The sequence below is a fragment of the Drosophila subobscura genome, chromosome J, assembly GCF_008121235.1.
Source record: "Drosophila subobscura isolate 14011-0131.10 chromosome J, UCBerk_Dsub_1.0, whole genome shotgun sequence".
Classification (NCBI taxonomy): domain Eukaryota; kingdom Metazoa; phylum Arthropoda; class Insecta; order Diptera; family Drosophilidae; genus Drosophila; species Drosophila subobscura.
The window spans coordinates 7,954,326-7,970,671 of NC_048532.1; the positions used below are offsets into that span (position 1 = coordinate 7,954,326).

At 47.1% G+C, this 16,346-nt stretch overlaps 7 protein-coding genes across 10 annotated transcripts; 3 read left to right on the forward strand and 4 right to left on the reverse strand.

The window, feature by feature from the left end:
- Positions 1 to 265: 265 nt before the first annotated feature.
- Positions 266 to 15,930, forward strand: LOC117895205 (TOM1-like protein 2). 4 transcript variants are annotated; one of them, XM_034802693.1, is made up of 6 exons: positions 266 to 456; positions 1,439 to 1,890; positions 1,961 to 2,712; positions 2,775 to 2,877; positions 7,144 to 7,149; positions 15,886 to 15,930. In XM_034802693.1, the coding sequence occupies exons 1-6, from the start codon at positions 390 to 392 to the stop codon at positions 15,913 to 15,915; spliced, it is 1,410 nt and encodes a 469-aa protein (XP_034658584.1). In that variant the 5' UTR covers positions 266 to 389; the 3' UTR covers positions 15,916 to 15,930. The 4 variants fall into 4 exon arrangements, with proteins under 4 accessions (XP_034658584.1, XP_034658580.1, XP_034658581.1 ...); XM_034802689.1 differs by lacking the exons at positions 7,144 to 7,149; positions 15,886 to 15,930 and adding exons at positions 3,141 to 3,191; positions 3,379 to 3,870 and having other exon boundaries at positions 2,775 to 2,919; XM_034802690.1 differs by lacking the exons at positions 7,144 to 7,149; positions 15,886 to 15,930 and adding exons at positions 3,141 to 3,191; positions 3,379 to 3,870 and having other exon boundaries at positions 2,775 to 2,910.
- LOC117895218 lies at positions 4,159 to 5,010 on the reverse strand. Its single transcript, XM_034802711.1, has one exon. The coding sequence runs from the start codon at positions 4,940 to 4,942 to the stop codon at positions 4,229 to 4,231; it is 714 nt and encodes a 237-aa protein (XP_034658602.1). The 5' UTR covers positions 4,943 to 5,010; the 3' UTR covers positions 4,159 to 4,228.
- Positions 5,071 to 5,955, forward strand: LOC117895222. Its single transcript, XM_034802717.1, has 3 exons — positions 5,071 to 5,242; positions 5,313 to 5,358; positions 5,495 to 5,955. The coding sequence occupies exons 1-3, from the start codon at positions 5,177 to 5,179 to the stop codon at positions 5,638 to 5,640; spliced, it is 258 nt and encodes an 85-aa protein (XP_034658608.1). The 5' UTR covers positions 5,071 to 5,176; the 3' UTR covers positions 5,641 to 5,955.
- LOC117895204 (polycomb protein PHO) lies at positions 5,977 to 9,568 on the reverse strand. Its single transcript, XM_034802688.1, has 2 exons — positions 9,211 to 9,568; positions 5,977 to 9,145 (listed from the first exon to the last, which is right to left on the reverse strand). The coding sequence occupies exon 2, from the start codon at positions 9,033 to 9,035 to the stop codon at positions 6,900 to 6,902; it is 2,136 nt and encodes a 711-aa protein (XP_034658579.1). The 5' UTR covers positions 9,036 to 9,145; positions 9,211 to 9,568; the 3' UTR covers positions 5,977 to 6,899.
- On the reverse strand, positions 9,682 to 11,289 carry LOC117895213 (germinal-center associated nuclear protein). Its single transcript, XM_034802704.1, has 4 exons — positions 11,149 to 11,289; positions 10,920 to 11,093; positions 10,326 to 10,862; positions 9,682 to 10,269 (listed from the first exon to the last, which is right to left on the reverse strand). The coding sequence occupies exons 1-4, from the start codon at positions 11,214 to 11,216 to the stop codon at positions 9,900 to 9,902; spliced, it is 1,149 nt and encodes a 382-aa protein (XP_034658595.1). The 5' UTR covers positions 11,217 to 11,289; the 3' UTR covers positions 9,682 to 9,899.
- LOC117895212 (GDP-D-glucose phosphorylase 1) lies at positions 11,390 to 12,828 on the forward strand. Its single transcript, XM_034802703.1, has 3 exons — positions 11,390 to 11,811; positions 11,876 to 12,578; positions 12,639 to 12,828. Exons 1-3 carry the CDS (start codon positions 11,428 to 11,430, stop codon positions 12,788 to 12,790), a joined length of 1,239 nt encoding a protein of 412 aa, XP_034658594.1. The 5' UTR covers positions 11,390 to 11,427; the 3' UTR covers positions 12,791 to 12,828.
- LOC117895210 (queuine tRNA-ribosyltransferase accessory subunit 2) lies at positions 12,802 to 14,204 on the reverse strand. Its single transcript, XM_034802701.1, has 2 exons — positions 13,098 to 14,204; positions 12,802 to 13,043 (listed from the first exon to the last, which is right to left on the reverse strand). Exons 1-2 carry the CDS (start codon positions 14,162 to 14,164, stop codon positions 12,851 to 12,853), a joined length of 1,260 nt encoding a protein of 419 aa, XP_034658592.1. The 5' UTR covers positions 14,165 to 14,204; the 3' UTR covers positions 12,802 to 12,850.
- Positions 15,931 to 16,346: the final 416 nt, after the last annotated feature.

Genomic DNA, 16,346 nt, shown 5'->3' on the forward strand with positions numbered 1-16,346 from the left:
GAATTTCCCTGACTGTTTAGGCACAGGAGAGAATATCTCTGACCATCAAAGGAGTATTTATAATAAGCCAAATTGATTTTACAATCGGATTAAATTATTGGTTCAGTGTTAAAGGTCTTTGCAAGCTAGTAATATCAAATGGAACATCAAAATCGAGGAATATGATTTTAGACCACGGTATATTTACGGTATATTTTTAGGACGATAAGGTATATTTTGGTATATTTTTGAGGGTCCGACGGTGTATCTTATTAATAAATCCGCGGTCACACTGCTCGAAACGTATAAACATTCTCAGGTGTAAAAGTAAATAATATTTATTGCAAAAACTGGTTATTACATTGGTTAGGACAGAAAACGAAATATACACAGCGAGAGAGCGCACTAAAATGGCTTCATTCTTCAACGTTGGCGCCCTGGGAAATGTTTTCTCCACTCCAATTGGACAGCGCATAGGTGAGTTGAAATGGAAAACGTAAAAAGCTGCTGCGCCACCGCCACTCTGCCCCCCCACCTACTCCCTCCGCTGCACTGCCGGATGTGGGGGTGTGTATATGATTAAATCGTAACATTTTCCACACAAAAATCTACATATGTGGGTACATTTGCGCACTTGCCAGCGCTACCCAGAGACCCAATCATCAAAAACATATCAAGTGAGCAGTGTCAGAGGCGTAGCAGTGCCATTGAGGCACTGGAAAATTGAATTTTCACAACTTTCTTTTGGCCTCTTGCTGCGCTGCGTCACTTTCTTGCGGCTCGCACGAACAGGCAATGAAAACGGATTTGTTGTTGCCACACCATTACTATGGTGAAGTCAGTTATCACGCCACACAACCATACCACAGTCCAAAACACAGTGGCATTGGCAAAAAATTGCCTGATAAGATTAGACAGTGATTAGAGTACAGATGGGATGGGTTTGTCATCGTCAAGCAGGGAAGGGCCATTGACAGGTGCGACAGATAGCAGTAAGGCAATTTGTTGCTTACACAAAAATGATTATTGGCATAGGCAACTGAACGCATTTCCCTGTATTGTTATTGATGCTTCGTACCCCCCGCTGTCACTGCTGCTCCATAAGTAATGGCAATTAGTCATCGAAGATTCAACCTTTTTTTGGGTTTTTGCGTTTTGCCTTTGGCGGCTTCCATAGTTACATAAAATAGATGTGTTAATTGGTTTCATTTTTCCTTTGCTTCGCATTTTCGCAGTCATTTCCATACACACAAACAAATGTACGAGCAAACAGCATGACTGCGCAATGGTTTGTGCGCTTTTATTGCTTCATATTGTTTCATTATTCATTTTTTTTTGCGGTTGCTATATGGAAATGCACCCACCTGTATTTGCGTATGCGTTGCGTTGCGTTGCTCTGAAATGAAGTCATTGCACTCCTTTATTAGTAATGATAATAAAACTGCTATTCAACCCACAGAGGCTGCCACCGATGCAAACCTTGCCTCGGAGAATTGGGCTGCCAATATGGAAATCTGCGACATGATCAACGAATCCTCGGACACGGCCCGTGATGCCATGCGCGCTATACGGAAGCGCCTCTCACAGAATGCCGGCAAGAACAATCAGGTGGTGATGTTCACGCTGACTGTGCTGGAGACATGCGTGAAGAACTGCGGCAAGGCATTCCATGTGCTGGTGGCCCAGAAGGACTTTATCAACGAATTGGTCAAGCTGATTGGGTCAAAGAACGATCCGCCGGCTGCCATGCAGGAGAAGGTGCTCAGCCTCATACAGATATGGGCGGATGCCTTTAAGAACCAGCCAGACCTCAATGGGGTCACACAGATGTACATGGAGCTGAAGAACAAGGGCATTGAGTTTCCTGTCGCTGATTTGGATGCCATGGCGCCCATCTATACGCCACAGAGGGTGAGTTTTGCTGCACTGGCACTCGAAACTACTTTTTCTTATGCTCCAGTCCCTCTCGCTTCCCTTTTAGAGTGTGCCGGAGGTGCATCCACATCCACAGTTGATGGCTGCCCATACAGTGTCGCCGCAGCATGTGGCAGCTGTGGCTGCTGCTGCCGCCGCTGCTCCACCCAGCAGCGGTCCATTGCATTTGACGCCAGAGCAGGGAGCCAAGCTGCGATCAGAGCTGGAGATAGTCAGCAACAACATGTCCATTCTGAGCGAAATGCTGAGCGTGCTGAAGCCCGGCCAGGAGTCCACCGACGACTATGCGCTGCTCAACGAGCTCACCTCCACCTGCAAGGAGATGCAGTCGCGCATTGTGGATCTGATTGGACGTGTGCAGGATGACGAGCTGACAGCCGAGTTTCTGCGCATCAACGACGAGCTCAATAATTTGTTCTTGCGCCATCAGCGCTACGAGAAGACGCGCTCTCAGGGCTTGGGTGGCGCTGCGGTTGTCACCTCGCCCTCTGCAGTGCTGGGCGCTGCCATGGGTCTGCCTGGCGTGGCTCCAGGTACGGGTGCAGTTGTGGCCTCGCTTCCTCCGCCACCCTCGGCCACAGGTGCTGCTGCCGTCAGCAATACGCCGCAAAGCGATCAGCTGCTGATCGATTTGATTGAGAGCAGCGAAGAACAGCAGCAGCAGCTACCCCAGAGCTTTGGCCAGCTCAGCTTATCGGCCGGAACTGGCGCTGGAGCTGGAGCTGCAGCTGCAGCAGCACCCAGAGGAGCTGCCGACGAGTTCGATATGCTGGCGCAATCTCGCACCGATGGCAACCAGTAAGTGGAATTAGGTTTGCGTTTGCTTTTTTTATTAACTAAAAGCGTTTTCTCTTGCTTAGCAAAACGGACTTGCTGCGCGATATTCCCTCCGTGGATGCGGCTGCCGGCAGTGTCGGGGCCGTGGCCGTGGCCTCACCCTACAAACAAGCACAGAAGCAGCAGGCACCACTAAGGGCAACCGGCGATCCGCCGGTGGTAAGTAAAGTGAGTAATAATGCCGCCGGCAAGTGATCTAACTAATGGTGTTCGATCCTTTTTTCCTTACTTTAATATTTAATCCTCGTTTTGGCCATTCATTTATTGATTATAAATTTCGAACATTTGTTTTTGTTTCTATGCAAATTTCGTTTGGTTCCGTTCTTCGTTCGTTTCCTCCCTACCCCACTTTTTGGGTTCTTCTTCTGTGTTTTTGCGCCCCAAAACAGTCGACGAAAGAGAATGAGATCGATGAAATGGAGGCGTGGTTGGGCAGCTCAGTAAGTAGCAAAACAAAAAAAAATCACTTTGCATTTAGACTTTTTTCTAAGCTCATTCACAACACGCACATTTTCGTCCTCGGTTCTTCGATTTACATGACTTACTTTTGCTTTTTCTGCTTCTTTCACAACCTTAAATCCCATTTGTGTGGATCATGACTAATGAGCGGCTTTATTTTGTCCACAGAAGGAAGTGGATGGCATTGAGGAGCTGACCAGCTCAGAGTTTGACAAATTCCTTGAGGAACGTGCCGCTGCCGCTGAAAATCTTCCAACGATCAATGCTTCGAACTCTGCCGCCAGCACGAATACACAGACAGGACCTGGAGGCGATAGCTTACGAAAGACACCAAAGAAACCGGGCGCCGAGGAGGATCTGCTTGCACTCTGAGTGATCAAACGGCCGGATCCTAAAATCCACTTCACCATCAGCTCGTAATTGTTTACTCTTTCAAATGTTATCCACACCCTAAAAACTAAACATAACGTCTTATATACATAACGTCTATATGATAGCGCATATACATATTAACACACACACACACACACACCCTAACACACACTTACCTTATGTACCAGGCTTTTCCTTACTCTTTTTCTTCATTTCAAATGGTAATTTCTTTTGTGTTTCTTTATTTTCTGTGGAGATTTCAATAACTGCAACGATAACTACGTATACATCTGCATACATACATATATAATATATGTATATATATATTATATACTATATATTGTAACTTATTCCAAAAACGATCTTCTGTTGGTCTAATTGTAAGCCACAAACACCACACACATTTACACGTCTATTGCTGGTAATTTAATGTATTATGTTTAAAGTCTATTTGTTGTTTATTTATACATATATACATACATTATAAAGCTAATTTATTTTACAAAATCAAAACAATCGAAATGAAAAACAAAAACTAAACCAAAACAAAGCAAACGAAAAAGAGAAATACATTTCGAGCCACACCGACACGAACTCAATGAAAGATCTGTGGCTGCGTGGGTGTTACCAGTGGCATTGTGGCATGCTACGTGTTCTTTTCCATATCCATAGCCTGCGTGGCGGCACCAAACTCCTCCTCATCCCCGTCGTCGTCGGTGTCTTCATTGCCAGAGTTTTTCCTCTGCTTGGAATGCTTATCGTGTCGCTCTTCCAGCTGTCTCTTCAGATCTCTTATGTGTGCCTTTTTGCTATTTATGAGCAGAATGAACTTTTTCAGCATTTGCGCTTCCTTTTCCTTGGATGACGTCACATATTTCTCGTACTCTTCGATCGTGTGTTTGCCTAACCGCTCAAGGTCTGTGGAAGGAGCCGCCGTTGCCGGCTGCTGGCCCAGATCTATAGCTGCATCCAGCAGCTGATAGCAGTTGGACACTTTCTTTAGCGGAATGTCTAGGTATAGCGCCTCATAGCCGTCGCATTTGTGCAGTTTAAAGACCTGTTGCTGCTCGTCCTCTTGGGCTATCTCGTAGTCGAATCCGGTCAGTCCCATGTGCGTGGTGAGCGCATTCTTGCATTCGCTGAGAAATAACTCGTACTCCACGTCGAGATCACTGGCAGCACTTCGTATTTCCGTATACTTCAGGCTGCCCCTATAATTTTGGTTGTCGAATGTGGACAGGAATTGAAACTCGACCTCATCGTCCAGCCAGTTGCTCCGGGCATAGATGAAGGGCTTTTTATCCACCTGGCTGTGGGACAGTTGGGTGCGCTGAAGCAGCTTCACAACGAAATTTGTCATTTTCCGTTTTAATTATTTCAAAATGTTTTGTAAACAATTTGTTGCACAGCTGTTGCCAGAATGCATTTTCCAATACCATGACCCAAGCGCTGCACAACACTGGAAGTCGTCTTTCTGTTTTGCGTTGCCCAACTCTGTTAATTTAGTATAAATTAAAGAAGGGGAGAAATTAAATTTGAGCACTTAAAACGCGCTAATTTGTGTCTTTAAGTTTTATTGTTTGAATTGATCGAAATGAGCAACATGATTGTCGACAATGTTGTGGAGTTTGCCAGTTACTGGTGGTTCCGATACCTCATGGTGCGTATTCCAGAGGCAGGTCTGTGTTATTCGTGTCGTTAATTGGCTTCATGTTTTTCCATTTCCCCAGGTTACCGAGCTCTATATGGTGGAGAAGTGGGAACGTGTAACGATACGTAAGTATTGGGACAACTCATCTCTCTTGAGCCAAGGGTTTGTCCAATACAATTCGTCATACATTTAGTGCGAATTTTCAGGCTTATCACGAGCGACGCGACGCCTTCAATATTATTGCTCTTCTCTCATTTGCAGACGTGCTCTTTATGGTGCTCTTCTGCGTATTCTGGTACTTCAACTACTCGGTGCTGCTCTCTCTGGCCGGACTAATCTCACCCAACACACTTATTGCCGATATCTTACCCGGCGCGCATCAAGGACAAGGTGTCAAGGTCATATAACCGAACCGCAGCGTGTGTGTTTATACTTCCAATTTTCCAATAATTGAATATCTGCCTGCTGCTGCGTATCTGTTATTGTGCCTATAAACGCGCCAGCTTTATCTAATCCACACATATTCACATCCACCAAGTGTGTTTACACATCAATCACAGTCGAAAACGGTGTTGGAGTTCCTTTAGCGGATAAGCTAAGCAGCAAATGGCAGCCACTAATCGGCCGGCGCACTGTTTAAGCTAGCCTTAGTCTACACACGTACTCCCTGTTGGATGCTAAATAATAGTTAAGGTAATAAATGTGAATGCTAAAGAATGTGCCCGAAGGAATGCAATTGAATGTGCTTTTGAATTCTTTTCGTGTTTTTATTTGTATAATTTTGAAAGAGGTATTCCCTTGTTTATGCCGCGACTCTGGTTAACTTGTACAATCGAATTGAAGTGTTTTCCATTTTGTGAATTACGTTTAGGCGCTACAAAAATTTACTCCTGCTCTGCTTCTGTTCTATTCTAAACGTTACTTTGCAGTTCAATGCTCTAAATGTTACATTTCATTACAAAAATATATGTAGATAGCCTATGGGGGGTTGTAGGTTGTAGGTTTGGTTGGGGTTTGTTTATGCGTATTAAATATTGTAGGGTAAGGGGGGGCGTTGCGTGTGTAGAAAAAGTGTATGGTTGTGTGTGTGCGCAGTGTTTTGTTATTCGAGTGAAGACTGCACACGAATAGATCCACAACTGGGATGCCATAATGCATCCGGTTGCAGATGGTAGTAAAATTAGTACATATAGTGATAGTGATAGCTATTTTGTGGGGGGGTTTTACGGGCCTTAGGGCACTTAAATCTATGCTTACATATCTAGACGATCGACTGATCGATCGATCCTCCATTTATTCATCCATGTCCATGGCTTCACACACACCTACTACGTATCCAATTTAAGAAAAGAACTTACTTAGGGGTTGCGTTTGTAGAGGAGCAGCATGCGGACGGCGTCGCACGCTCCGCAGACTCTCCGCCTCATAGATTACAAGAATAAACTCCGCCATGCATAGACTAATGGCCCTGATCTATAACTAACTGTACACATGGGTTGGTTGGTTGGTTTGTTGCTTGCTTATCCGCCAGATAATATCTATTATCTGGCCAGATAATACACGCTCGCTCGCTCGCATGCGACTTGATAAAGTGCCCGGGAACTGGGGCCAGTCTTCTCACTCAGGCCACGGTTCTACTGAGGGACACATTGATGGTCACTGATAGTTAGGATGTGGTCGACGTACCATCCAGCAGCACCGATCCCATCTCCTCGTTCTGCTCCACGTACACCAGTCGCGGATCCTCGCCAAACTCCAAACGCCCGTAACGTGCCACCAGCGGCGTCTTGTTGTTGACCTGCGGAGATGACTTACTGTTGACCTGCGGTGCCCGGGGCCACTTGCGCTTGGGCTTCGTGTGCGTCAGCATGTGCGACTTGAGGTTCGTCGACTGTGCAAAGCACTTGGAGCAGCCATCGATGGGACAATGGTAGGGCCGATCGCCGGTGTGTATTCTGACGTGGGTGCGCAGATTGAAGTCGAGGGAGAAACGCTTGCCGCAGCCCTCGAAGGTGCACTCGAATGGCTTCTCGCCAGTGTGCACCAGCTGGTGGCGCTTCAGCTTGGAGCTCTCCACAAAACTCTTGCCGCAAACATTGCACACATGACCGCGCGGACCGTGCGTATGCATATGCTTCCGCATGGCCGAGTGATTCCTGAACTCCTTGTTGCAGCCGCGATGGGTGCACCGAAACTTTGGCTCCTCATCCTCCTCGGCAGCGGCTCCTGCAGCGGCACCGTCTACCGACTGACTGCTGGCGGCGACTTGGTTGGCCAGACTGGCTGCTGTTTTGGTCATCGTGGTGGCTCGCGGGCGTGCCAAAATTCTGGGTGTCACCAGCGGTGGTGGTTGCGGCGCCGCATTCAATCCTACCACAGGGGCAGAGGCGCTGCTTATTTGCCTTTTCGCGGCCTTGGCCTGCGACCCTGTGCTGCTTTTCAGTCGCACATTTGTGCTGCTGTTTTGTAGCACCAGCTTTGGTAGCGACAGCTGGGCTGCTGTTGGGCAGCGGCTTGTCTTCGTGCCGCCCGTCATCGCCTGAGGTGGTGGTGGTGCGGCAGCTGGGACTGGTATCAACTCCACGTTGTGCGGCATATTCTCGATGAGTTCAATTGAGCCGTATGCCTCATCCAGATGGTTATCCGCGTAGATGAACTGCTCGCTCAGCGGCTGGCTGTCCTCCTCGCCCTTCACATCGCCCATAAATGCATTGACCACCTCCTCCACATCCGTCACGGCCGATGCGCTGAAGGGATCCGGCAGGATGACGTATTCATTGCCGATGCCATCGCTGAGGACATCGTGGTGCATGTTGTTGCTGATTATGTGCTCATCGATGATGAGCTTTGGCATATTGGAGGAGGAGGCTTCAGTGCTGGTTGATGAGGACACCACGGGATGGACCACAGACACTTGCGGATCGTCCAGGTCCTCCTCCTCCTCTTCCTCGTCCTCCGAGTTGAGGGACGACCAGAGCGTTACATTGAACTCATCCTGGGTGATGCGAATGGGTACCTTGGTCTGCTTCCAGCGCTTTGTGGCGGCACTTGCCCGTCGCTCCACGCGACTACTGTTGCCGAAGAGCTTCAGGTCCTTGAAGTCCTGGGCATTGGAGCTGTTTGAGTCCTCCGCTGTTTTCATGTAAAAATCGCTCTCCAGCTGCTCCTCCTTGATGTTGGTGGCCTCGAGGGTGGTCAACACTTCGGAGGCTATTTCAAAGGCATTCGTCATGGCCGGCACCGCATCCGACTCCTCGTCCGCATCCTCCTCGTCGCCGTCGCAGGAGGACGACATACGCATCGCATCCTCATCTATATAGTCCTCATCCTCGCTGGTCTGCTGCATTATTATTGGCGGTGGCACGGCATCTGCCTCGGCCACGGCCCCTGAGGTAAACCTACCTAGACGATCCACCGCCGGGTAGTATTCGTAGACATCGCCCGATATGAAGAACTCTCCGGTGTCCACAACAATATTTGTCTCATCCTCGTAGTCGTCGATGATCTCCTCAATGAGGAAACTCTCGCTTCCGCCGCCCGCTGGCTGCAGCACGCTGGTGTACGGCTCGTGGTCCACGATTGCGGTTGGCGGCTGCTGCAAGACCTGCGTGAAATACAGCGACGATGCATTCGTGCCGTGGCCAGACGAGGAGGATGAGGAGGTCATGGGCAGGGGCACTGCCGCCGCAGCCAGTGATAGGTTCTTCACAATGGGTGCCCGGAGTTGGTGCTGATGCTGCAGTTGGAGTTGGGGCTGAAAGTTTCCGCCACCGACGCCGACGCTGTGGTGATGACTTGTCATCGCTGTTCCGTCTTTCTTGGGCCCTCTGCTCTGTGTGTGTGTATATATTGCACGGTGCGGTGCGCGAGTGTGAGTTGGCGCGCGTCTGTGTGTGCGCTGTTTGGTGGCCACTGCGAATTGGCAATTAGTACTTCGCAATTTTCCACTGTCTATACGCAGAATTTAAAAAACATACCCGTTCAATTGCGTACCGTCCAAGGCTGATGCTGGCTGGACTGGGCTTCTTTTTGTCGGTATTTGTGTTTTCCCTCCTCTACGACTTCCCTATTGTCATTAGTGCTGCGTGGGGCTGCGCGACGGCAGCAGCAGACGTCGCTTGGCTTTGTTGCTCGTTTCGACCTCCACGCTGTTGCCTGGCACTTGATTATTGCACAAATAGGATCCGGCTGGATCAATTGTTTGGCAACAATGTAAATGTTTTGAATTTTGCCGGTAAATATGGCGGAATTGTATTTTCCAAAAACTTTCTCTTGCGTACACTTTTTGTTGGTGTTGGTTAGACAGCGTCCGACACCCGCCTCGAATGCAACCCTGTGCGTATATGTATATGTGCTTTGTGCATATGTATGTCCGTGTGAAGATGTGCTGTGCGCACATATTCAAAAGTGTGATATTTATGCAAATAGTCGATGCACAATGATGCTGGTAGGTATATAATTTCGAATTTTTATTATTGAATCACGTATCCATGGAAAAATGTACTGTTTATTCATTTTTAATACTATATTCTCTGCATTCTGACTATCGATAACGATAAGTTCTTTTTCCAGGGTTGCCAATAAATGGGTTTTCACAAATCTCTTAAAAATAAATTAACAAAATGGTTTCATTTCATATCTTATTATTTAGACCCACTTTTCTCGCTCAAGTGAACTTTTTAAGAAGCAAAACTTCTGGCAAGTAAACCTTTTTCAGTTTGGAATCAACAAAGGGTTCATGCTGCTCCTTAATTGTCTCAGCAGAGTTTATAAAATCAGACTTATTGAACAGCACTGCCTTGGGGACATTGCCAACTCCGGGTATATACAGTAGCTTTGTTTCTTCGGGGTTCTTAAACACTGACCTACTACACAGCACCGGCTCACGCTCAAGTTCCTTGCTCACTTCCAGGCCGTAGTGGCGGCACTGCTGGGTCAAATGCTCCGGCGAACCGATTAACATCACACGCAACAAGTACGAACCCGGCACATTGAACTGCTTATTGTAGGCATGCGTAAACATTTGAAGAATCCGTCTAGAAGTAAAATAATAGGTCAGTATCTAAGGATAATCATTCATAGCTCATAGTACCTTCGTATTATCTGTAACTTTGTGGCGGCCAAGGCACAGAGTATGTGCGGCAGTTTGGGCAATGCTAAGAGGACGCGGTAGAGATTCCCCTGGTGGTAGGAAAGGCTCATCTGAAAGCTGAGCTTAAACGTTGGATCCTGGCGCACATGCTCTGGTAAGGTTAGGCCCCGCTCCAGTGATTCCGGGCAGCCCAAATTGAACACTTGATACACAGACTCGATGAAGCAGCGTCGTTGGAGATCACGAATTGTAGGACTCGAGGCCGTTTCATCTTCGTCAAAGGTCTTGTAGCAGCAGAGCACTCCAGTAAGGCACTCCTGCAGATGCTGGTTGCATATCTTTGCGTCAAACATATCAATTGGTTCGGCACACAGACGGTACCGGCTGTACGCCAGAAACATCACAATTGGCTCCAGAAGCTTTGCAGTCTGTTGCGCATCCAACATCTGAATGACAATCTCGCGGCGCACGGCACGCAAGCGATCGAAAATGAAATCGTAGGCCATGCGGTAGGGCATTCGGGTATCTATTACAATGCTGTAAGAGGCAAGTGGTCAACATACTTGTCCTTTTATGTAAATCCAAAATACCAACTCTTTTAGGAGATACTCAACGGTCCTGGTCAAACATTGCACAGTGCGCATATCCTCCTTCTTGGGCATTTTGACGTCAGCGGCAGAGCGAGTAAATTCCTTTACCAGAATACCGGGCACGTTCTTCTGGCCATTCTTGAGTTCAAAGAAGTGAAGCATTCTCTCGCGCACCCGCCTGTTAGCAAAGTGAATAGTTAATCTTAGTTCGTCGGAGCAAGGATGGAACTTACATTTTAATCTCGCCATCGGGACAGAATTCTTCACAGGTGCCTTGTATCTTGGCCATAATGCTCCGCATTATTTTCCGGCAAGGTCAAACCACCGAGTTTGGTTATTGTGAAGTTTCCTTAATTAAAAATTCAAAATCTTTTAAATAAAAGGAATTAATAATATAAACTACTCGAATGCCGATAACTTTACGAACAGCTGAGCTGTGTCCGAGCGGTTAGAGTTGTCAGAGACACAAATTCTAAAATGTAAATTAATATTCCTCTTAAAATTCACCCAATATGTACTCGCGCACTCTACGAAAATTAACACAATTCAATCAAGATGCTTGGAGACTCCTCAGCAGCTTTCGGCGGGTTGCTGCTACAGAATTGAGTCAGAGGCGGCATTGTTGGCGAAGCGTGGTAGCCCTGCCAGTATTTGTTGTTGCGCGCTCCGTTGCTTGCAAGGTGGCCATGATGAAGGAGGAGGAAAACCCAAAAAGAAAACGCACGCAAAGCAAGGCAAAGTACGTGACGAGCATTCAGGGGAAAGCGCCACACTACCTTAATTCACTCAAGGTGAGGTGGGAGCAGCTGCACGAGATTCCCGGCATCTTTGCCTACCAACTGCAGAAGACGCGCCCAAGTCGTGTGCTGCCGGGAGAGTGCAAGTTCTACGCGGAGGTAAATGGAAACCCACAAATAGAAAGCATTTAGTGACATTTCCTCCTAATTTCTCCATGCCTAGCTCAATCCGGATCGCACGGTGAAGCGCCGCATCCCACAAACCATTGAGAACCTCAATCCAACGTTCAAGCCAAAGCAATTCAACTTCAACAAAGTGGACGCCCTGGAAGTGATGTTGACAATCGATGACGTTGACAAAACCGATGTCCAGATGATTATCAACAGGAGCCCCCTCACCAGGTTTCACACGGTGGTCTGTCCCGACGTGAAGAACAATCTGGTGCAACGAATCACTGCGCACTCGCTGAAATTTTGCATAAACTTCATGCGAGGCCTAGACGACATGGACATTCGGATGGGCTATAATAGTCCTGGTGCCCTGGCCTCGGTGAATCACCTACACTTCCACCTGCTGCACCTGCCCCAAGACTTGTACATTAACCAAGTGGAGCTGGAGGAGCTGGCCGGTGGCTATGTGTATCGCTTAAGCAAGTCAATGCCCACCGAGGCAATCTGTGTGATCTTCGAGGCCAATGACGACGAGGCAGAGGTGCAAGAGAAGGTTAACAATCTGCAGAAGCTCGCCGATTGGATGTGTGGACAGAATATACCCCACAATCTCTTCATCACCCAGGACCGCCGACCTGGCAAGCGCGGCAATGTGCAGGTTTTCGTCTTTGCGCGATCCCACTACTGCGTGAACAAAGATTTGGCCGAATTTAATGTGGGATTCTGTGAATTGGCTGGATACATTCCCGTGGGAGGTAAGAGTTTTCAATGTTTCAATCCATCCAAACTATTTAAAAGAATTTTTACATCCACAGACTCGAACAAATTGGAGAATCTTACAGAGCCGATGGTTATAAAACGAATTCGTGAGATCACTGGCACAGCCCCGCAGGCGGTGTACACGCGGATGAAGCAGATAGTGAACGGAGAGGATCAGTCGATTTGGGAACAGCCTTTAACTATATGAAACGTTTGCAATAGAGACCAAGAGGCTATTTATTTATACTAAATCTACTCCTTATTTGAGTCACACAGCAGCTGCAGCAAATCCTTTGCCCATTGTTGCTTTGCTAATCACTTTACGGTTGGGTGCGATGCTATAGTCCACCTGGGAGTCGCCATTCTGCCGCCTAACCAGCTCCATCAGCTGCTGCAGGCCATCGCTGGCAATGCTCTGCCTTATAGCCTCAAAGAATTCCATGTAATGATGCAGATTGTGGCTGCAAAGGGACAGAGATTAATCATTGAGACAGAGATTGTAAGATTTCACTTACATCATTAGTAGAATAGGACCCAGCAGCTCGTTGGTCTTGTACAGATGATGTACGTAAGCACGCGTGTGTTTCTGGCAGCTCAGGCAGTCGCAATTTTTCAGCAGTGGCGTGAAATCCTCTTTGTTTGCATCATCCGTGATGTCTAGGAAGGGAACGTGCACGATGGCATCATCATTCTGGACAAAAGTAAACGTCAAGGCCTTAAAGTTGACTGCGGCGCAATAGGCATAGGAAGTGTCGAATAGATCCATGCCCAGGCCAATCAGCTCCAGCGTGGTCAATGGTGTATATGCACCCGGCACCATTCGCGGCTTGTCCTCCTCCAGCTGCCCCACACAATGCTGGACAATCGGCAACAGCTTGGACGCATCCAGTGTGGTGGCAGTCAAGCCATTCGTGTGGAATCCCTCAAAGACGTAGCCGCCATAGCTGCCTACGGGCTGTTCGCGGGCATGTTTTATGGACTGCGTCCGGGCAAAGGTGTTGTAGCCACCTACAATGGGCGCCAGCAGGCCAGACTCCACTTTGCTCTTGTTCTCGTAGATGTATTGCATGAACTTCTCGGTGCGGTCCACGGATTTCTGAACACGTTTCTTGGAGCTCTCTGCATTAGTGTCTGCGTCGCACAGCCCCTGGTAGATGTCTGGCTTAAGGCTAGCCACCATTTCCATGTACCGCTGGGGCGAAAGCGACTCTTTGCCTCGGCGCGTGAACAGCGGCTGTATGTCCCGGTCGTTTCCACCTGCTGGCGTCATCTCGCAAGGATCCCGCAGCAGTAGCACATTCATGTGTCCGGGAAATCCCACATAATCGCTCAGTCCCCGATCTCCACTGTTCCACTGGGCCAGCGCCTCCGTCATTTGGTCGATGGTCGACAGGGTAAGCTGAAGAACATGTGGCTTCCTCGTCACATGGCTCTCAAAGACGTCGGCGGACAGACACGGAATGCTGCCGCCTTTTGTTGTTTGCATTAGCAGCGGTGTCCGCTGCTCTGGTGCTCCATCCTTTATGTGCAGCTGGCCCAGACGCCCACCGTTCTTGGTGAGGCTTTCTAAAACGAATTTCATGCCGGTTTCCCTTGGTTTTATTAATTTTTGTTTTATTGGTCGCGGCACCAGTGTTGTCCCTTATAAATATACCGAAATAAGCCTTCTCGTTTTCAAAATACACCGTAAATATACCGCTGTGTCCATAATCGGAAATCATATTCCTTGATTTCGATGTTCGCTTTAATATTACTTGCTGGATAGGACTTTTAGCCCTCAAAATATAATTTTATCAGATTAATGCATGCATTTTCCACAAGCTTGGCTAGTAATCAGGACTTTCTTTTATTAAATTGCTTTCAAAATAAAGAGGTAAGAGAAGAACAAAGCAAAAAACTAAGTTCCCTTTCCGCAGCATGTTTCTGGTCCATACAAATTTATGTTGAACACTGTATGCGTGCTCGCTTTTGCTAGCTTTTGGGGCCTGTGCTCCATCTGGGCGCTTTGAGTGGATAATTTTTTATGTTTTGATGCGCAGCGCACTTGGAATTGTTGTCATTGTTTTTGCTGTTTTTCAGTTATGAATATTCTCGCTCTCACTTGTGCCAATGAATACAATACATGCTAATGGATGTTGTCGTTTTCCTCAAATTCTGTGTTTCTGTTCCGTTCTGTTCGCGTCGTTCATTGATTTCCTAATTAAGTTTATAATTAAAATTAATTGAAAAATTACTCTCACACACACACATGCATATGCCCATGTACATGGGCATGTGCACACCAATCCATGTAAATTGCCCTGTTGCCGCCGTGTTGTGCTGTAACAACAAGTACATATTTCTGTGAGAATTTCTATTAATGAAGAAATGTTTGCAGCGTTTTTGAATTTGAAAGCGAAATTGTGCCAAAAAAACAAGTGTAGAGGTAATTATTACAACAATAATGCAGAGACAAGTTGTTTAATTGATGACTTCCTTGCGCTGGGCTGGCTATATTTATACAAATTAAAAGCAATGGCAATTATATCTACATTTATGCATATCTACATTTATACATATGTACAATGTATGTACGTGTATGTATGTACATATTTCATTTAAACAAAAACTATAGGCGATGCTCCCTTTTCTGTATCCATAATACAACTATAAAAATTCCTGGCACAAAACGCTAAAATAACCATAAATTGCGGCTTAAGTATTCCTTTGCCCACTGCTGGAAGGGGCGGAGGCGGCGGCGCGAAAACATACGGTTCTAAGGTGTCCAGTCAGCTAGGGTTGCCATCATCCTCGCTGGTTGTGGCCTTGAGATCGCAGGCAGAGTCATTGCTACCTGTTCAGTTTCGCCGTTAAATCTAAATGTGTTTAATGGCCAGAGTGTCGTAAAAAAATTGTTAACTTATTCCATGCATATGGGACATGGACAGACAATAAAATGCACATTTATACGCTCTCCAGGTGGTCCTGCAAACACCCGACGATGTGGCAACTCTAGGCAAATGAACTGTTTTTACCTGCACAAATAAAAGAGCGCGCGTCTATGCTTCTACGAGGGGGGTACGTCGGCGGGGCAACCAACGGATAATTTAGTGGAATTTTCAAAAATAGCAAAGCCAGCAGCAGCCCCAGCCCCAGCCATATCCATAATCCTACGCCGAGAGCCCAGAGGAGAGCAACAGCAAAACAAGCATAATAATCAAAGATTAAATCAGGTTTATATGGAAAGGGTTAGCAGAGCGACATCAGCAGAGCCTGTCGCAGGAAGAGAGAGAAGAGAAATACACGTTTCCTAGTCTCTGTTGGCAGCAGCAACAACTACACACCCACAACTGATTACACTCACACACACGTAACACAGGCAAGCCAGCGCGAGGGAGAGAGAGAGAGAGTGACTTAAGTGAGGGAGGGAGAGCAAAAATGCGAGAGCACTGAGAGCTAAAATGCACAGATTAACGTTGCTGTTCAGCCCATAAGGGAATTAATCAAGGTGGTCTCGTCCGCAAAAAGTTGTCAACTATGTGTCCATGCCGTTAATAACGGAGTGAATGGGTTCTTCGTAGTAAGTGTAAGTGAAACGACAATAGAGTGGGCTGCTTGCTTAGGGTCCTATATTTTAAACAAAATTCCAATTTTCTTGCTGCAAAAATTATAAAGTAATTTTTTCTGCGCATAAGGGAAGATTTGTGAAAATATTCGTCCTCTCAGGTAAACAGGCACTGAAAAATAATTGACCAAAGGCCGACGATTCGTCAAGCGACGAGACC